Source organism: Myotis myotis, unplaced genomic scaffold, assembly GCF_014108235.1.
Source record: "Myotis myotis isolate mMyoMyo1 unplaced genomic scaffold, mMyoMyo1.p scaffold_m19_p_4, whole genome shotgun sequence".
Lineage (NCBI taxonomy): Eukaryota > Metazoa > Chordata > Mammalia > Chiroptera > Vespertilionidae > Myotis > Myotis myotis.
Window position 1 is genome coordinate 13790935 of NW_023416346.1, and position 21432 is coordinate 13812366.

The 21432-nt window shown below is 40.7% G+C and overlaps 1 protein-coding gene across 3 annotated transcripts in view; it reads left to right on the forward strand.

Moving 5' to 3' along the window:
• GABRA3 (gamma-aminobutyric acid type A receptor subunit alpha3) overlaps window positions 1–21432 on the forward strand; it is a 231952-nt gene that overhangs the window by 175448 nt on the left and 35072 nt on the right. For all 3 annotated transcript variants that reach the window (XM_036305993.1, XM_036305992.1, XM_036305994.1), the window contains 3 exons: window positions 2599–2742; window positions 11692–11844; window positions 20930–21141. In XM_036305993.1, the coding sequence (XP_036161886.1) occupies window positions 2599–2742; window positions 11692–11844; window positions 20930–21141 (509 nt within the window). The remainder of the gene's footprint in view (window positions 1–2598; window positions 2743–11691; window positions 11845–20929; window positions 21142–21432) is intronic.

Consider the following 21432-nt stretch of genomic DNA (forward strand, 5'->3'; position numbering starts at 1 on the left):
TTTTTCTTCTTCTTCCTCTTCTTAAAGGATACCTTTCAACATTTCATATAATACTGGTTTGGTGGTGATGAACTCCTTTAGCTTTTTCTTCTCTGTGAAGCTCTTTATCTGACCTTCAATTCTGAATGATAGCTTTGCTGGATAAAGTAATCTTGTTTGTAGGTTCTTGCTATTCATCACTTTGAATATTTCTTGCCACTCCCTTCTGGCCTGCATAGTTTCTGTTGAGAAATCAGCTAACAGTCATATGGGTACTCCCTTGTAGGTAACTGACTTTTTTTCTCTTGCTGATTTTAAGATTCTCTCTTTGTCTTTTGCTCGTGGCATTTAATTATGATGTGTCTTGGTGTGGTCCTCTTTGGAGTCCTTTTGTTTGGGGTTCTCTTCGCTTCCTGGACTTGTAAGTCTATTTCTTTTACCAGGTAGGGGAAGTTTTTTGTCATTATTTCTTCAAATAGGTTTTCAATATCTTGCTCTCTCTCTTCTTCTGGCACCCCCCTAATTCTGATGTTGGTACGCTTGAAGTTGTCCCAGAGGCTCCTTACACTATCTTGATATTTTTGGATTCTTTTTTCTTTCTGTTTTTCCGGTTGGGTGTTTTTTGCTTCTTCGTATTTCAAATCTTTGACTTGATTCTTGCGATCCTCTAGTCTGCTGTTGCAACTTTGTATAATATTCGTTTTTTCAGTCAGTGTATGCTTAATTTCCAGTTGGTCCTTTTTCATATCCCGGGGGGTCTCACTAGATTTCTTGAGGGTCTCACTAAATTTATCAGCGGTCTCACTAGACTTATTGAGGGTCTTACTAAATTTATCAGTAGTTTCTAGAAAATTCTTGAAAAACCTTATAACCGTAGTTTTGAACTCCATATCCAGTAGTTTGCTTTCCTCCATTTCTGCCATTTGTGACCTGTTTTTTTTGTCTCTGCATTTTTTATGCTTCCCTGTATTGATAGAGTGGCTGTCTGTGCTAGGTGTTCTATAGGGCCCAGTGCCTCAGCCTCCCCAGTTACCTGAGGAGGACACTCTTGGTTCACCCCCTTGTGGTCATTGTGCACAGTCTTGTTGTAGTTAAGCCTTGATTGTTGTAGGTATCACTGGGAGGAATTGACCTCCAGGCCAATTGTCTGTGAGAATCAGGTGTGTCTACAGTGGGAGAACTTCTGTGCTGGAGACACCCTTCTGGGGCAAGACTTGCTTCAGTGGGGCTTTGGTGCTCACTGAGTCTGCCCCCTGAGTGTGTCCCTTATGGATCTGAGGAGTTGTAATCTGGATGATCTCACTCTGACCACTGGGTACACTGGCTCTTGGATCTCTAAGGAGGTGCTAATTTAGCCTCTGCCTGAGGCTACCCAGCAGGAGCTATGGAGAGATCTTCAGATTCCTCTTCTGTGTTTGGTGTTTGGAGGTGCCCAGATGAGGCCCAGTTGTGAAGCAATGCAAGCTGCTGTGGGGCCTTGTGCCTTCTCTTGGAAGTTCTGGGTCTCTCTGACCCAGCTGCAGTCTGTTAGGTAATTTTCAGGTTGCAAAGGCCAGGCCTTTCATATGCAAAAGCCTCTGCGCACAGCTTGGGTGGGGCAGGGTCTCAGGGAATCAACAGGGCGGAGCAAACAGCTATGACAGATCCTTAGTCCTACCCTAAGAGGTCCTGCGTCTTAGTGTCCTGGTAATCGCTTCAAGCACCTCTGAGAGAAAGCCACCCTCAAGTTCTGACCAGATGCCAGACAGTACAGTTTCTCCCTGTATGAGTCTGGGTCCCCAGAGACTTGCCCAAAGCTGGAATTCAGAGCTGTCGGGAGCTTGAGAGTCCCTCCTGATTGAAAAAAAAAAAAACAAAAACACAAAAAATCATGTCCTCAGTTGCCAGCCCTTTCCACGTGCACCTCCGTACCTCTGCACTTTACTTCTGCACCTCTTCTGAGTCTCAGTGTGCTTTTCTCTTTCCTTCTAGTTGTAGAATTTCCACTCAGCCAGCCTTCCTGTGGTTCTGGATGATATCCGTTTTGTCTTTTAGTTGTATTTTTGAAGTGGTTGTGCGAGGCAGCAATTTCAGGTGTTTACCTATGCCGCCATCTTGGTTTCCTCTGTGTAGTTTTTTTTTTAGTATGATTTTTTTTTAACTTTATCTAATATGGTCACCCTATAACTAATTAAAGAAAATTTGTTACATTTTGTGGCAGGTAATTTTTCTCACAACTAGCCTAATTTACTAATTTAAGGTACCTCTCTATCTCCTATAAGCATCTCAATTTATGACAACTGCATTAGATTATATTTTATCTATTCCTACTCTTATCCCCACTCTTTACACTCCAAGAGAAGCAAAAAGTTAACAATTTATTGGCAGTGCAAAAGACTGTGGGTCATTGAAGGAAAAGACCACTTTAGGTTCATTTCTGTGTTCTCAGCATAAACAATAGTGGTTATACAATGATTGCTTATTAGATTGATGGATACATGTACTTCAGTTGAAGAGAGAACACCTACCCAGAACTCTTTTGGGATGTAAGTTGTATTTTAAACTCATGCAAGTTTAGTATCAAAAATAACCATTTTTATTTCCTTTCAACTTCTCCTTCTTGACCCTTTTATGCCTTAGATGCCTATACAAAAGCTGAAGTGGTTTATTCTTGGACTCTTGGGAAGAACAAATCTGTGGAAGTAGCACAGGACGGCTCTCGCCTGAATCAATATGACCTGCTGGGCCATGTTGTTGGGACAGATATAATCCGCTCTAGTACAGGTATTTACTTTATTTAACAAGAATTTTTATATATAATCTGTACCATATACTAGTAACTGTTACCCCCACCCCTACCCCACCCACACACACCCCTATCTCTTGCAACTACTAATCTTTGTATCTGTGAGCTTGTTTTTTTGGATTGTGTTTTGTTTTAGATTCCACATATAAGTGAGATTATACAATATTTGTCTTTCTCTGTATAATTTATTTTACTTAGTATAATGCCCTCAATGTCCATCCATGTTGTCAAAAATGGCAATATTTTCTTCTCTTTATGGCTGAATAACATTCCATTGTGTATATGTACCACATCTTCTTCACCATTCGTCTATCCATAGACACGTAAGTTGCTTCCATATCTTGGCTATTGTAAATAATGCTTCAGTGAACTTAGGAGTGCATATATTTTTTCGAGTTAGTTTTTTTGTGTTCTTTGGCTAAATATCCAGAAGTAGGATTGCTGCATCATGTGGTCATTCTATTTTTAATTTTGTGGGGAACTCCCATATTGTTTTACATAGTGGCTGCACCGATTTATTTTCCCACCAACAATGAAGAAGGCTTTCCTTTTCTCCACATTCTTACCAATACTTGTTATTTCTTGTTAGTTATAAATAGCAGTATTTTAATAATTAGACTGGACATACATTATTATTATCTGTTTTAATTACTTTAAAATTTAAAAAGAGAAGTAAAAGTCTTTCCTTCAATGTCACAGTATTCTTGACAATGATGTGATAAGTGTTGCTATCACTGAGAGGTATAGCATTTCATTGTTAAATTCAGTAAAATAATATTTTCATTTTTAATGACCTCATATGTGAATCATACTCAATTTAGCCAATTATCTACTATTATTTTATGTGATTTAATGCTATAATCAACCCTGTGTAGACCTTTTTCCATATAGCATTTTACTCCTGTGTTATTATCTGCCTAGGATAGAGACAGAATATCAAGACTGCTATTTCAGAAAGTAGACACATTTTTGAAAAGTTAATACATATGTACAAATTGCCATTCTAAAAGGTTAAGCAATTCACACTCCCATTATCAGTGTATGGGCATGCCAATTTTCCTTCAATCTTGGAAATGCATGTGTCACGGGTTGAATTATGTCCCCTCACATGTTGAAGTTCTGACCCCAGTATTTCAGAATGTGACCTTATTAAAAATAGAGTCATTGCAGATATAATTAGACTACATCTAAAATTAGTTTAAAAGCATGATACAAAGTACATAAGTAAAAAGGTAATTTAGTATATTAAAATACATTTGCACAATTCAATACTCTGCAGCTGTAAGAAGTAATGATGAAGTCCTTGATGTTACTGTTCATTGCAAATATCTGCAGGATATACTGTTGAGTGAAAAAAAATGCAGAGCACAGAACACTGAAGATATATAGGGCTATATGTTTGTATAGGGTTATTATTTCTAGAAATATCCACAAGAAACTGTTAATTGTAGTTAAAGGAGGGAGAAATGAGATGGGTCGTTTAGGGCAGCTATGAGAGGGAGACTTTGCTGTACACCCTTGGATACCCTTTGATTTATGTACCACATACATATTATTACATCACATATGTATATTGTCTTTATGTCATTATAAATTATAGATATTCCTTTATGAATTCTGAATATGCTACTCAACATATTAATAGGCAGCTGAACCATAGATAATAGGGAAAGACCTATAATCTATGGAAGTTCTATTTTGTATGAGTTTCTTTCTCTCTGAATGCTATCAGTCCTTGGTATGAAGTAATTCTAACCAGAGGGCTCCTGCTCTTTGCTGCAGATTCAAACATGTGTTAAATAAATGAATAAAAGTCTTTAAAATCTGTGGCTAATTGTTCATACCATTCCCTATTTCAACACTGATTCCATTTTCCCACATTTGGAAAAATTTTGCAATTAATTTTCTAAGAGGAAGATTTGGGTATATGATCTTATTTTTCCATCTTTCCTAGAAATTTGACCATTCATTAGAATAAGTATATTATGGTCATTGTATACTAGTATATTGTGTCTTTACACATGTAGCAAAGGTTAAGTAAAGACAAAGCAGAAAATAAGAGATTGAAAGAAACACAAAGAGAACTCTGAAAGATGAGGATTAAAAGAATACAGGACACTAGATAAAGTTCAAGGAACATAGATAGTTGGAAAAATACCAAACATGAATTTAAGAAAATATATCCACTCACTTTGTATGAATTAATTTGCCAAGCTCTTAAAGAAGCCCCTTGTATCATTCACAGCCTTAGGAACTGGATAAATTGTGAATGTGTTTTACATTGTATTCTCAAATATTTGTGCACTTAACACAGATGGAGCATTGTAGGATATAGTGCAAAGGCAGGGAAAGTTCCCTAAATTACTTAAAGAGTAATCTTTCACAATAAGGCACACAGAGAGAGGTAGCAATACCAGCAGGAGGAGAAAGAAATCATGCTGGTGTGGCTCAGTGGTTGAGCATAACCTATGAACCAGGAGGTTACTGTTCAATTCCCAGTCAGGGCATATGCCTGGGTTGTGGGCTCAATCCCTAGTGGGGGGTTGTGTAGGAGGCAACTTATCAATGTTACTCTCTCATCATTGATGTTTATCTCTCTCTCACTCACTCTCTCCCTTTCTCTCTGAAATCAATAAAAGTATATTTTTAAAGAAGAAGAATATAATGATCCACTTTATGAAAATATGTGCAGTTATATAAAGCATTAATTTGCTAGGCTGTTCTGCATTTCTGATCCATAGATAGTAATTCATGAATACACATCCATTATCCTATATAATCCTATATAATAAAACCCTAAATGCAAGTCGACCAAATGGTGGAATGACTGGTCACTATGATGCACATTGACCACTAGTGAATAGACACTTGATGCAGAAGCTGCCCTCTGGTGGTCAATGCACTTCCACAGGGGGAGCTCCGCTCAGCCAGAAGCCAGGCTCATGGCTGGTGAGCGCAGTGGCGGTGGTGGGAGCCTCTCCTGCTTCCACTGCAGGCAGGGAGTAAGGAGCGAGGGGTCCCAGACTGTGAGAGCCCCAGACTGCAAGAGGGATGTCTGACTGCCAGCTTAGGCCTGATTCCCAGGGGGATTGGGGATCGGGTCTAAGCTTGTGGGTGGACATCCCCCAAGGGGTTCTGGACTGCGAGAGGGCACAGGCTGGGCTAAGGGACCCCCCCCCCCGTTTGAATTTTATGTACCAGGCCTCTAGTATATTTTATTTTATTTTATTTTTTAAATATATTTTATTTTATTTTTTTTTACAGAGAGGAAGGGAGAAAGAGAGGGATAGAGAGTTAGAAACATTGATGAGAGAGAAACATCGATTCAGCTGCCTCCTGCACACCCCCCACTTGGGATGTGCCCACAACCAAGGTACATGCCCTTGACCGGAATCGAACCTGGGACCCTTCAGTCCGCAGGCCGACGCTCTATCCACTAAGCCAAACCGGTCAGGGCTCTAGTATATGTTATATTATACTTTGTGTATTTCACACATAACACAGATGTTATTTAAGCTTAATAAGCTGAGGCACAAGGGTGTAAATAGAATAGAGAACTTGGAAAAATCTAATCTGATCAAACCTTCAGTTCCCACTTTTGCAGAGAAGAGGATGCAAGGATGTAAAGAGATACAAAGCATCATAGTTGTATTTAACATAACCTATTCAGTTAATTAATGCAGTGAATGTACTTGTTAAGCTTTCTAAACATCTACTTGTAATTTCCTTCACAGAAGGTATCTAGGTTATGAACCTGTAAATGTGCTAAAGTAGCTTTCCATTGACCTTTATCTATTCCACAGTGGACTCAGTTTGCAGTACTATCTGAAATGGGAAATCTTCCCAAATGAGTAAAAGGCACTTCAGTTTTTACTGAGGAGAATTCTTTTTGCCTCTGCTCCCCTTCCCCAACTTTATTCAAATATAAGTGAAAAATAAAATTGTACACATTTAAGAGTTACAAAGTGATTATATATAATATACATTATGAAATGATTAGAACAATCCAATAAACTATCTTTTGTGTGTATATATATATTGAGAACACTCCAGACCTACTCAGAGAAATCATGTGTATAATACCAATCGTTATGATGTGCATTGACCACCAGGGGGCAGACGCTCAATGCAGGAGCTCCCAACTGGTTGTCAGGGCGCTCCTGAAGAGGGAGCAATGCTCAGCTGTACATTAGATCCCCAGCTATTTATCCCGATTTTATTCATCTTAAAATCGAAAGTTTGTGCTTTTTGATTGGCATCTCCCCATTTTTCTTACCCCTTAGCCCCTGAAAACCACCATTCTAATCAGCCTGGGGGTGGCTGCAACCCAGGCCGCCATGATCCCTGAGAATCAAAACCCACTGGCCTAGGGTCACCAAAGCTGCCTGCTGACCAAGACAAGACAATTCCCTGGGGAACGTGTCAGATGAGCCAGTAGAGCTTGCCGCGTAAACGGCAACCCTTGACAGTCAAATCCCTGAACTGCTGCTCCAGGCCACATGTCCGGGCATATTTGTTCCCCAGAGAAATTATCTTTACTTCAGGTTACTGTTTTTCAGAAAGGAGTTGCTTCCACTCCGAAGCTGTTTGATTCCCAGGGGTTGTGGTGTATACTGACTGCAGAGACGCTGCTCTAGGCTGAGTGGCCAGCTTGTAATGTTTTCTGGTGTTCAATCTGTGGGTGGACTGGGTCGGCTGTCACTTTCAAGCCACATGGTCAGCGGGTTTTGTTTCCAATGTCATCCCCCTCCCGCGGCTACACTGCCTTTGAATTTCACTCCCAGGAGTTGCCGCATATGCGGCATATCTAACGGCTTGCCCGACATAATTGCCTTGTCTGTGGTCGGCGTGTGGTAGGGCAGGTGGCCAGCGGGTTTTGATTCTTAGAGGTCATTGTGTTGGCGGACTGGGTCGCTGCCTAAGCTCTGTCGCAGGAAGTGGACAGAACAGCTGCTGCTCTGACGTCACGTGGCCAGCGGGGTTTTTATTTTCATTGAATTTATTGTATAGGTCTCAGGTACACAATTCTATAATACATCATCTGTATATTGTAGTGTGTGTTTACCACCCCAAGACAAGTCTCCTTACATCACTTTTTATCCCCCCTCTGCTCTCTTCTACATTCCCACCCCATTTCCCGCTGCTAATCACCATACGGTTGCCTGCATATTGTTTTTCTTTTCCGTTTGCTTAATCCCTTCACCATTTTGACCCCCGGGAATGGCATGATTAACGGAGGTCCAGGACGGGGGTGAGGTGGGTGTGTGTGTGGGGGGGGGGGCGGGGGAGTGCACCACCACCCTAGGCTGAGCAGCTGGCAAGTTTTAACCACCAGAGGTCGCCTTTTGAGCGCATCAGGAAACCAAGGAATGTGGCCCTTTTGATTGGTCCACCACCATTGCTGGAAGTCTGCTCTGAGTTTTGCTGTTGGCCAGACCTCTGTTGTTGGGCGGGACCTCCGCCTATCCTGTACTTATCTGGTTGCCAGAGCCGAAGGTTTCTGTCAGAGGTTGGATTTCTAAGTAAGCAAGGCAGACTGCTGGACTCTCATCAGAAGAGATTGCAATCTGGAACTGATGGCTGTAAGTTCCCCAAGCCCCCTTCTTTGTTCTTAGCTGACAGCAAGTTGTTTAACACTGCCAATTCCCCCAGTGTGCCCCATGGAGCTAGACAGAAGCCGGCCTCCAGGGGAATGCCTTGGAATACTGGAAGCGTCCATCTGCCATGAGCTCTCCTTTCCCACTGGATAAACCTTAGATTCAGAGGAACCTGCTAAGCATGACACTGAGTGCAGGTCTGGGGGGTGGCGTGGGGGGGGGGGGGGTCGGGGTGGGCGGGGAAGTAGGCCGCAAAGTGAAACCACTTCTCTTACCCTTTTATTTTATTTATTTATGTTTAATTTTGTTTTATTGCTTAAAGTATTACAAAGAGTATTATATATGTCTCTTTTTTCTCCCCTTGACATTCCCCTGGCCTCCCCTACCCCCCAGTGTCTTGTGTCCATTGGTTATGCTTATATGCATGCATACAAGTCCTTCAGTTGATCTCTTACAGCTCCCCCCTCCCCCAACACTCCCCCAGAGTTCCTGTGGTAGTTTGGCAGTCTGTTCGATGCTTTGTTTTGTGCTCTAAGAGGGCATTTCAGCCTTACTTCCAGGTTCTGGTATTTTCAAAAAGGCATTCTTGTCTGTGGATAGTTGCGAATCCATATTTTTGTGATTGGATACTACAGCCTATATGTCCTATTCCACCATTTTGCTGATCTTAGTCACCCTCTTTGATTCTTTGGAAAGAGAGATAGAAAGACAGAAATTGAAGGAAAGAGGGATATAAAAGGAAAGGACTGAATAAAATATATTCAGTCATTTAAGGCAAATGGGTAATTTGATAAGATTTTGCAAAGTCCACTTGCTTTGCCTTTCATTTCCAGAGAATATATCTAATTTATGAATAATATTTACTATATATTTTATTTATTAAATATTTCAGATTATAAAATATAGGTCAATAGATAGGAGTTTATGGGGTATGAGCCTAAGCTGGGGAAGGGGGGAAATTTCCCATGCTAATCAAAGTCCAATTATCATTAAAAATAAATCTTCAATGCCTTCTCAGTGGAAAAAGAATGAAGGGAAGGACAGGGAGAAAAAAGAATAGAAATGGACATAGACAGGAAAGAAGTGAAGAGAGTGGGGAACAAAGACACAAATAAAAAGACTGAAAAATAAACAGAGGGAAAGAAAAGAGAGACACTCCAAAGTTATAATGAAGAACACATTCCATAATTTTGTATGAGAATTATTTGCTAAATTAAAAATAAGCCTTATTTTTTCATGTTCATATAAAAAGGTAGATTGTGAATACACATACAATATGTATTGTATTTTTAGCTTTGCGTAAACAGATGGTGCTTCCTTGGTTTAGGTAGAAGGGAGTGGGTAGGGTAGGAAAGTGGGAAATTGCCTCATTTGGGAGACCTGCTAAAGCCAAATGTGGGTGGAGAAAAAGAGGTGAAAAATAAAAATCTCTGACAAGAAAGATAGTGGAGCAGTCAGATTGGATGGATCTTTGGGGATCATTTAAGAGAAGTTGGCCTTTACTCTTTGAGAGATGGTAGTCTTGAACAAAAGAGAGACCAAATATGACTTATGTTTTAAAATGATCATTTTGGCTGCTGTGCAAAGAATGCATTGAAGAGGGCAAGAACAGAAGCAAGACCAGTTTGAAAGCTTTTATAGTACCCTAGTGGCTTAGACCAGAGTGGCAGTGGTGGAGGTGGTGAGAAGTTGTCAAATTATGTATATATAGTATTTGGAGAAAGAACTGTCAATGTTTGTTGTTTGATTGGGTATCTGTGTGTGTATGCATTATGCATGTATGTACATGAAGGTACATACAAGGGGGAGAGAGAGAGAGAGAGAGAGAGAGAGAGAGAGAGAGAGAGAGAGATCAATGGTGATTCTAACTTTTAGAAGAATTTTATTTTTGCCTGTGCTTCTGAGAGCTACCATTTACTGAGATGGGAAAAATCTGTTGGGAGAGCCAGTTGAAGGGGGTGAGAGATGGGGAGAATAAAATCTATGACTTGGACATCTTAGGTCAAGGTACCTATTAGATCCCCAAGTGATGATGTATATGATGTATAATAGGTAATTGAATACATAGGTCCAGAGTAGTGTAGGGAACCCTAGGTCTGTGTATGAAAGTACCACAAACTGGGTGGCTTAAAACAATAGAAATGTATTATCCCTCAGTTTTGGAGGCTACAAGTCTGAAACAAGATGTTGGCAGAGTTTGTTTCTTTTGGAGGTTCTGAAGCAGAATCTGTTCTGTGCTTTTGCCTCCTAATTTCTGAAGGTTGCAGCCTTCGGCATTCCCTAGCTTGTGGATTTATCACTCCAATCTCTGCCTCTGTCATCACATGTCATCATAACATCACCCTGTGCGTTTTTTTCTTTATAAGAGCACTAGAGGCCCGATGCACAAAATTCATGCAAGGGGCTCAGCCCTTGCAGCCCCTCGCAGCCTTGGCCCTCACAGCCCCGGCTTCGTCCTGAAGGTCATCCGGACAGTCATTCTGCTATTTGGTCTAATTAGCATATTAGCCCTTTATTATATAGGATTATTCATAGTGTATTACAGTCCATCCTACTCCAGTATGACCTCATCATAACTAATTATATCTGCAACAACCCTATTTCTAAAGGTCACAATATTAGGTACTCAGGGTTAGGACTTTACCATATCTTTCCAGGAGACACAATTCAACTCATAACAAGTAAGGAAGCCCACTAAGAAGATATACATTGGGGATTATCAGAGTTTGATGTATTATTTAAAGACACACATACTCTGGTTTCTCTTCAGATCGCATAAATCTTTCGCCTTTTAAAGACACAGACTGAGAAAGCAAAGGCAGTGAGTGAGACAGAAAAGAGTACAAGTCCTGACATCCTCGAGTGTTTAGAAATGTAAAGGAATCAGCAAAGGAGACTGGAGAAGTAATGAGGTAGGGGAAAACCAGAAGAGCATCATGGCCTAGAAATTCCTTGAAGAGAGTCATTCCAGGAGGATGGAGGGCTTGACTGTGTAAAATGCTTCAGACAAATCCAGTAAGAGCTATAATTAACTACTGAATTTAACAAAGGATAATAATTAGTACCTTCCTTACAGGGTTGTTGGAAGGGTGCAAAGTAAATACTCCCAAAATACTCAAAGTTTTTTGGCACATAGTAAGATCTTAATTATTTTTTAAAAAAATATTTTTTATTTATTTCACTACTTCATGAGATCTGGTTTCATGGATTTGGGAGGTGCCAGGATGTTTTGAATATAAGGTTAAGGAGCTTTGTGAACTGAATTGGAAGCCACCTCAATCCAACAATGTTTGTTCGGTTACATACCACCTAATTTTACTTTCTTTCCAGGAGAATATGTTGTCATGACAACCCACTTCCACCTCAAGAGAAAAATTGGCTACTTTGTGATCCAGACCTACTTGCCATGCATTATGACTGTCATTCTGTCACAAGTGTCTTTCTGGCTGAACAGAGAGTCTGTTCCAGCTCGCACAGTCTTTGGTGAGTGTCATTTTACAGAGAATGAAGCGGGGGGAGACATTTTCAAAGTGTTATGATGGGCACTCAGAGTACGTGTGAGAAGGTAGAAGAACCATTACTGGAGATAATGGGAGCAACACCTTAGCCCAGCATTAGTAACTGAGTCATTAGATCCTGGTATTTCAGACAACTAAACACTTAACAAAGAAGTGGGAATAAGAAGAGTGTTGAAGTAGTAAGGTTACTGTAGTGCTTACTGTCTCAGTCAGGCTTGTTCCAGGAGCTGGGGAGGGTTGGAGAGTTTAGTGAAAAAGAGGAAATTAATGAGCAGACTCCAGAAGGTGAAGGTTGGGAAACTAAACTGAAACAGAGAGGAGGATTGGAAGCATTTTTATAACCCATTTTTTTGTATGCACATATAACCTTGCTGCTTCTCCTCTAGCCTTTTTGAAAGTATGAATCATCTGGTATTTACTAAAGGCTATACAGTTTGTAGGTTTTTTAATAGTACCTACAATCGGAGAAATTTTCTTCAATATAAATTTACTGATGTCTAGGGAAAGGCTTGTATATTATTACCACTTTTCCCTGGGAGAATTACAGCATATAACATTTTTCTGTTTCTGCACTGTAAGATTTTTTAAGAGATAAATATTAATTAACTATTTTAGTCTACTAAACTGCCTCCATGGCATGGTGGCTGTGAGTCATATACTTGGGTGTGCTGCATATCCACACAGATGGCCAATATTTCCTACCAATTTTCTGAAGTTATACAGTGTACTTAAGTAGTAAATGATGTTTCAGAAAAAAAAGCAGTATTTTAGGTCAGGTAGAGAAGGATATAGCAATGGAGAAAGAAACAGTAACCTATAAAGTAGGAAAAATAAAGTAGAAGGGTGTAATATTATAGAAATCAAGAGAAGAAGAGTGTTTCAAGAAGCAGGGAATAATCATCTGGGATGAATTCTATTGTGTGTTTAGGTAACATGCAGATAGAAACTGTATGTTGAGTATGATGATATGATTGGTTGTTAGTGATTTTGAAAAGAATATTTCTAGTGAAATGGGGGGAGCAGAATCTATATAGGAGTAGATTAAAGGTGCCCATTTTTGAAAATATAACAAATTAAATACCCTGAAAAATTTTTCTTTACAAATCCTAGAAAAGCTAGTGAAACATAGGAACCATCCTTTTAAAAAAATATCTGAGCTCATAAGAAATTAAAGGAAATACTCAGGGACTCATATAGTATAAGGAACTAAAAACTGGAGTGTTAATCATATGAGCTGATACTATTATATCAATATATTTTTATTAATAAAAATATATCTATATTTTAAAATGCATTTTTATCAGAGAGGAAGGGAGAGGGAGAGAGAGATAGAAACATCAATGATGAGAGAAAATCATTGATCGCTGCCTCCTGCATGCTCCCACTAGGGATCGAGCCCACAACCCGGCCATGTGCCCTGATTGGGAATTGAACTGTGACCTCCTGGTTCATAGGTCTACATTCAACCACTGAGCCATGCTGGCCAGATAATAAAAAATATATCTTAAAAGAAAAGAATATTATGCTGAGTGGAGGAAAGCAGACACAAATGAGTACATAGTGTATGATATTTATATTAAACGCTGGGGGAGGGGATCTAATCCATAGTGAAAGAAAGCAGAGCAGGGCATTAAAAAGGAATGAGGTGGTTACCTGGGGCCAAGAAGGGGATGAAATGGTCTCAAACGAACTTTTGAGGTAATATAAGTATTCAATAGATGATACTTATGAGAGAGGGCATAGGGATAAACGGTGATGGAAGAATACTTGACTTGGGGTGGTGAATACACAATACAGTGTTCAGGTCATGTGTTGTGGCATTGAGCACCCAAAACCTGTATAATTTTGTTAACCAGTGTCACCCCAATAAATTCAATAAAAAGGAAAAAAAAGAGTGGACATGGATATCACCTGATATTAGAAATATCACAGGAGCACAGATTATCACATGACTATGATTGTGTGTTGGACTAAGGAGTAATAGAGATCAAGGAAAATATGGACCCCTACCACTGGATATCTTGATTCTGAATGATCAACCAGCTTTTGAGAACCAAAATGGTATATACAATAGGAGAGTCAGGTTTCAGTCAAGATCAAAAGAGGAATGCGCATTTGGAGAAGAAGGTTAGAAGATAGGTGAATTTGCTTGTCATAGAGCAGCAGAGTTGGGGAGTTAGAAGATTTTGGAGAAAAGTGTAGAAAGGGAATGGGGCACTGGGTCATATTTAGTAATGCACTTTGTAAAATATATTAAACCTGGCTGACAATAAATTAACAAAAATGCTTGCCCCTGTGGTGGTATCTGAGCTCAACAGGTTTATGAATTATGATTAATTCTGATTATCTATTGGGGAGAGTGTGTGCTCATTTTGAATACTGTAGTCTGAAACATTTTAGTTTTTGTATCCCTAGGACCTAATTCTGCAAGACACAGAATAGACAGTTAAAGCTAGGGAAAAGAAGAGAATAAGAACTATATTATTGACTAGAGACCTGGTGCACGAAATTTATGCACTCAGGGGGGACCTCTTGGGGGATGTCTATGCCTGACGGCAGTCAGTCATCCCTCTCACAGTCTGGGACCCCTTGCTCCTTACCACTTGCCTGCTCACTGCTCCTTACTGCTCAGCTCACTGCTCCTTAGGGCTGTGGTGGAGGCGGGAGAGGTTCCTGCCACCACTGCTACACTCGCCAGCCATGAGCCTGGCTTCTGGCTGAGTGGCGCTCCCCCTGTGGGTGCACACTGACCACCAGGGTGCAGCTCCTACATTGAACGTCTGCCCCCTGGTGGTCAGTGCATATCATAGTGACCAGTCATTCCACCATTTGGGTGATTTTCATATTAGCCTTTTATTATATAGGATAATAACAACCTATAGTTACTATTAAAAAGTACATTATTCACTATGACAGAAGCAAATGTGGTGCAGTCCATGGGCTGTAGGCTGAGAAGAGCAGTTCCACTCATTACACATGAACTAGGTGCAGTGGTCACCAACTTTTCAGACCTCATGGACCACCAGTGGTCCACAGACCACCAGTTGGTGATGGTTGAACTAGGGGACTACTCCATTGTGTTCAGGTTTGAGAAAATAGAGATATTATCCATGGTCATTACTCTCATGCAACTTATGGTTTGCTGTAACAGACTTGTTATTGAAGAAGTATACTAGACTTTTAGAAGTGCTCAAAGGAAGTGAGGCAGGGCAGTCACAAAAACCTTTCTAGAAGAGTCTTGAAAGAGAAGCACTGGATGACAGGCATGTATCTCCTTTAAAATGCCATACTTCTTTGTCCATCCATTAAGTATACCAAATGCTTTACTGAGGATGCTAACAGCATTGAGTAGCTAAGTGCCGGAGTCCAACCCCAGCAGGTCCAGGGGTCCCCAAAGGTGTAGACGGAGTCGGCGAAGAAGGAAGGACACGGAGACAGTGTTCAGTTGATCAGCAGCCTAGCCAGGATCTCCAGCCAGGATCTCCAGCCAAGTTCTGGTCTGGATCTCCAGCGAAGTTCTGCTTCAGATCTCCAGCCAGGTTCTGTGCCCATGTTCTCTTGCTAGGTTCTCCAGCCAGGTTCTGTAGCCATGTTCCCTTGCTAGATTCTCCAGCCAGGTTCAGTCCAGGTTCTCCAGCCAGGTTCAGTTACCAGGTTCTAGTCAGGTTCTCTTGCCCATTTCTGTAGTCAGGTTCAGTCCAGGATCTTTTGCCATGTTCTCTCGCTAGGTTCTGTCTCTAGGTTCTGAGGCCAGTTTCTGTCCAGGATCTTTTGCCATGTTCTCTCCAGCAAAGTTCTTCTGTCTCTAGAGAACGTTCTGTGTAGGTTCTGTGCCTAGGTTCTGTCTCTCTTGGTTCCGTATTCTAAGTTCTGTATTCTAAGTTCTGTATTCTAAGTTCTGTGTTCTAAGTTCTGTATTCTAAGTTCTGACTCTTGCTGTCTTGTTACATCTGTATTTATAGCAGTTGATTCGATCCTATCAATCTCTATTACAAAGGTTAGGGCGTTTCTTATCTCCATTCCAGGGAGTAAAGATTATGTAGCTTAAGCATGATTGTTCGTAGTTAAAGTGATTAATTACCTGCCTGGCACTTAGTTGAGGGGTTTTATTCCCTCCCTAACTTCAGGGGAAAATCCCTACCTGGGGAAACAACCTTTCTCAGAGACCTTGGTTAAAACACATAGTGCCAAGAAGGTGAGCAAACATATTAAAAACAGTATGCCATATATGCCAGGTTCTTTGAAACAGCAAGGATGGACCGGCTCCCGGCAGCTAAGAGCACTTTACAAGATGACAGTTCTAATTAAGACCTAGAGGCAAGAGCTCTAAAAGTCTCTACTGAGATATGGCACAGAAACACTTATGTTTCAGAGTTTTTCTATCCATCCATTGGCATAGTGCTGTGAATATGTCAAGAGTGGACAACTGCATAAAGTGATAATCATAAATGAGGTAACTTGTTTCTCCCATGAATTACTCATTGCTTGTTGTGGTGAGTTACTTAACCTTGGGTCCATTCTCAGAGCTTATAAGGCTATAAATTCAGATAGTTTGTTAATATGTACTAGCTATGTGGCTGATTCCTGAAAGGATGACTCTGCCTAATTTGTTCAAAGGTGCTCCTTTAGGGTATCTCTGTTTAAACTGTACTATCTCTTGCAGTCTGGATTTTCATTTGTGTAGCAAATATTAGCAAGGTGATCAAGGAGGCAAGGTATGAGAGGAGGCCCCAGAGGCTGCAGTACACATGGCTAACTTTCTGGTGGAGTTAATAGGACTTATCTACTTTCTTTTTATATATAACATAGCTCACCCCATTTGGACTTCTTTCCATGCTCTATTTGATCTAGTTCATGAGGTTTACATTTCCATGCTCTTGAGCATACCAACACAAAGGTTTTGACTATTCTCCCTTCCCTAAGTTTGGATGACTTTGGATTACAGCAACTGCCTCATCACCATTCTGGGGGATGGAGAATATAGGGACTATTCATAGGAGAGAATAAAGGCACAGAGAAATTAAGATAATTACCTAAGATAAAAAGCAAATAAGTGACAGAACTCAGGACTTCTGACTTCTACTACTGCTATCAATTATAAAATTATTATAATATTGTTTTAAATGTGTTTATAATCATATTTCTATAAATAGTCAGTAATTATGACAAGACTATTGTTAATAAAAATAGTAAAATTAGGGGTGATGTTAATTATAGAAGCTACTATTTATTGAGAGATTACCATGTGCCAGATATTGTGCTATGAGCTCTGCAAACATCACTGGATCCCCCAACAAATCTGAGTTTGGTATCATTGCACACAATTTACATATGATAAAACTGAGTCTGAGAGGGGTAAAACATCTTGTTCAAGGTCATATTAATAGTAAGTGGGATTGCCAGATTTTCAGTATATTTCATTCTGACTCTAAAATTTATATTGTTAACCACAACATTATAGAGATCAAATGTATATCTAAAATTTAAACACATTAGAAAAAATAAATAGGGAGTGACGTCAGAGGAATGGCGGCATGAGAGAACCCCTTAGCCTCTCTCCCTGAAATTTCAACAAGTCAACCAACTATAATTCAACAAAGAAATCCCTGTTTAACACAGACACATGCCTAAGAGACCCACACATTGAAACATGTGGGCAATCAGGAATAAATAGGGAGCCAAGAAGGCAGGAAAGCACAGATGGCCCATAGCAGCCTTGTAGGCTGGGAGCTCGTGGCTCAGCCTGGAAAGAGGAGAAAGCCAGTATAGCAAGTACTTCCTTCGCCAGGAGGAACAGAGATATGTGGCAGGAGGAGGGTGTATGAAGAGGGGAGGGGGGCAACCAAGCAGAGCAAGCAGCAAGGGAGAAAACAGTGTCTGAGTCAATAGAGCACAGGGTTCTACCATGCGGCTCTCATTGATGTACCACTGGTGGTTGTGTTTCAAAGAAACAGAACCACAGAGCCCTGCTGTGGCTTGGACTCCCAAAACTCACCTCCTGTTGCCCTAGGTGTCAGGTTCAGGGATGTAGCATCTGTAAACCAATAGCTGCTGCAGTAAGATTGCTATTTCCCTCTGTGACTGACCCCCAGGAGGGGGGCTTTGGGAAGACCCTGTGGAGGTCAGGGGTCGCCATTACAGTGAGGGCAAAACAAAACCCCACCCCCAAGCAGTGGGGATGTACTCTTACCAAAGCCATGGAGGTCAAGACTGGGAGATCAGAGAGGTAAAAAAAATCTTGTGATTCAATGCCATCTACTGGAAAAATAATATATAGACAGACATAAATGCATAGGCAAAGAAGAAAAGCAAATACTATGAGTAACCATAGTAATGAGGATGACGAGAAAGAATATGAAAAATTTCCAGAAAGCATGCTGGAACACATGGAAATATGTAATAAAAATGTCAGAGATTTCAAGACTCAGTTCTGAAAATACTCAATAAGATGTGATAAAATGCAGACAGATGATTTAGTGCACTCAGAAAACAAATCAATGAACAAAATGAGTACTTTACCAAAGAGATTGAAACTTTATAAAGAACCAAACAGAAATCCTGGAAATGAAGCATTCAATTAAGGACATTAAGAGTAAACTACTGAGCATAGAAAACAGAGCTTACCACATAGTGGAAAGAATTATGATATTGAAGGTAAGAATCCAGAAATGATGCAGAGGGAGGAGAAGAGAGACCTGAGCATAAAGAAAAATGAAAGACTTCTATGAGAACTATCTGAATCCATCAGAAAAAGCAATATTATAATTATATGCATTTCAGAGGAAGAAGAAATGGAGCAGGGGACAGAGAGTCTATTCAAACAAATAGTGGATGAGAACTTCCCAAATCTATGGAAAGAACTAGATCCTCGAATCCAAGAAGCAAACAGCACCTAGTTACCTTAATCCAAAGAGATCCTCTCCAGGGAAGTTGGTATTAAAACTGTAAAAAATTAGTGAGAAAGAAAAAATTATCAAAGCATCCAGGGAAAAGAAGGAAGTGACCTACAAAGGAAAACCCATCAGAATTTCATCTGATTTCTCAGCAAAAACTCTACAAGCCAAAAGAGAATGGAACAAAATATTCAAGTTCTGAAAGAGAGAAATTACCAGCCATGAATAATATATCCAGCAAATTATCCTGTAAATATGGAGGAATAAAGACATTCCCAGACATACAGAATCTGAAGGATTTTATCACCAGAAAACCTTCATTGCAGGAAATATTCAAGGAAGTTATTCTATCGGAAACAAAGAACATAAGGTTATAACACTATGAGTAAGATCACCAAAAAGCTTATAGCAAAAACAGGGATAATTAGTGATGACAAAAACTTAAAAGGGGAGGGAATAAAGGTCTGAACTGGCAAAGGAGGATGAAGATCAGATGTATTCAAAAGAGAAAAAAAAAACTTTGGTATATATGCAACTTTATTTTTTATAAACCTAATGGTAGTCACACACAAAAATCCCCAAACCAGGTCACATAGCTTAAAAAAAAAGAGGAAACAGAGGAAAGGGTATGGAATACCATCAAACAAAAACAACAGACAGAAACAGAAAGGAAAAGAACCAATGGAGGCACAACACTACCAAAAAATAAAATATAAAATAGCTATAGGAAATCCTCATACATCAATAATTACCCTAAAGGTAAGTGGTCTGAATTCACCAATAAAGAGGCACAGAGTAGTAGAGTGGAACAAAAATCAAAACACAGCCATATTCTGCCTACAAAGAGACACATCTAAGCTGCAAAGACGAAGGGATCGGGCCTAAACCTGCAGTCAGACATCCCTCTCACAATCCTGGACCACTAGCTCCTAATTGCTCATTTGCCTGCCTGCCTGGTCGCCCCTAACTGCCCCCCTCTGCTGGCCTGATGGCCCCTCACTGCCTCTGCATGCTGGCCTGATCACCCCTAACTGCCCCCCATGCCTACTTGGTTTACTCTAACTGCCCCCTCCCTGCTGGCCTGGTTGCCCCCAACTGCCCCCCACTGCTGGCCTTGTTGTCCCTCACTGCCCCCCTGCCAGCCTAATTGCCCTCAACTGCCCCCCCTGCTGGCCTGGCCACCCCCAACTGTACCCCCCCACTGGCCTGGTCATCCCTAACTGCCCCCCGCTGCTGGCCTGGTCTCCCCTAACTGCCCCCCTGCCAGCCTGGTTTCCCCCAACTGCCCACCCCTGCCAGCTCAGTCACCCCTAACTGCCCTCTCCTGTCAGCCTAGTTCCCCCCTCCCCCGAAATGCCCTCCCTTGCTGGCCTGATCACCCATAACTGCCTTTCCTGCTGGCCATCTTGTGGCAGCCATTTTGTGCAAGGGTGTGATGGTCAATTTGCATTTGCATATTACCTCTTTTTTATATAGGATATGAGTGAAATCATATAACTCAGCTTTTTCTGACTGATTTATTTCACTTAGCACAATATTCTCAAGGTTCATCCATGTTGTTGCAAATGGCAGTATCTCACCCTTTATTAGCACATATTCTTTATCCAGTCCTCTATCACATGACACTTTGGTTGTTTCCATGTCTTGGCCACCATGAGCAATGCTACAATAAACATAGGGTTGCATATATCTTTGCGAATATATGATTTCTAGTTTTTCAGTTATATACCCAAGAGAAGTATTGCTGAGTCATATGGTAGCTCTATTTTTAATTTTTTGAGGAATCACCAGACTGCTTTTCATAGTGGTTGTACCAGTCTACATTCCCACTAGCAGTGAATGAAGATTCCCTTATATGGGTCTGTAGTTTTCATTTTTTTGTGTTATCTTTGCCAGATTTTGGTATCAGGGTTACATTGGCCTCATAGAATGTGTTAAGAAGTAATGCCTCTTCTTCAATTTTTTGGAAGAGTTTGAACGTTTGGTAGAATTCACTGGTGAATCCATCTGGTCCTGGACTTTTACTTTTTGGGAGATTTTTTATGGTTGCTTCAATTTAATCACTGCTGATTGGTCTATTTATATTTTCTAATTCTTCATGAATATGCTCTAAGTGTCTTTGATTGGCAACTGGGTTCTTATCTTCTCTCTCCCCAGGTGTCACCACTGTTCTCACCATGACCACCCTGAGTATCAGTGCCAGAAACTCCTTACCTAAAGTGGCATATGCGACGGCCATGGACTGGTTCATAGCCGTCTGTTATGCCTTTGTATTTTCTGCGCTGATTGAATTTGCCACTGTCAACTACTTCACCAAGAGGAGTTGGGCTTGGGAAGGCAAGAAGGTGCCAGAGGCCCTGGAGATGAAGGTGAGATACAGCAAGGGTGGGGGCTGGGAAACACTCCTGAGAGAACTGTATTGTAACCAGGAGTGGGCAGCCTGCAGCCTGTGGGAACTGGCCAAGGCTGTGTGCTATTCACTGGGGTCATCAATCCATTTCTCAACTGGAGTGCTTCTTGGCAATGTGAGGTGTTTGCTGGGGGCAAAGAAAAGAGGGTATGTATCATAGAGGACTGATACCTGGTGGTGAGGGACCAAACCTAAATGTGATACTGCTAGACTCAAGGGGAATCCTTTGTATTTACAAAGTCAACCAGAA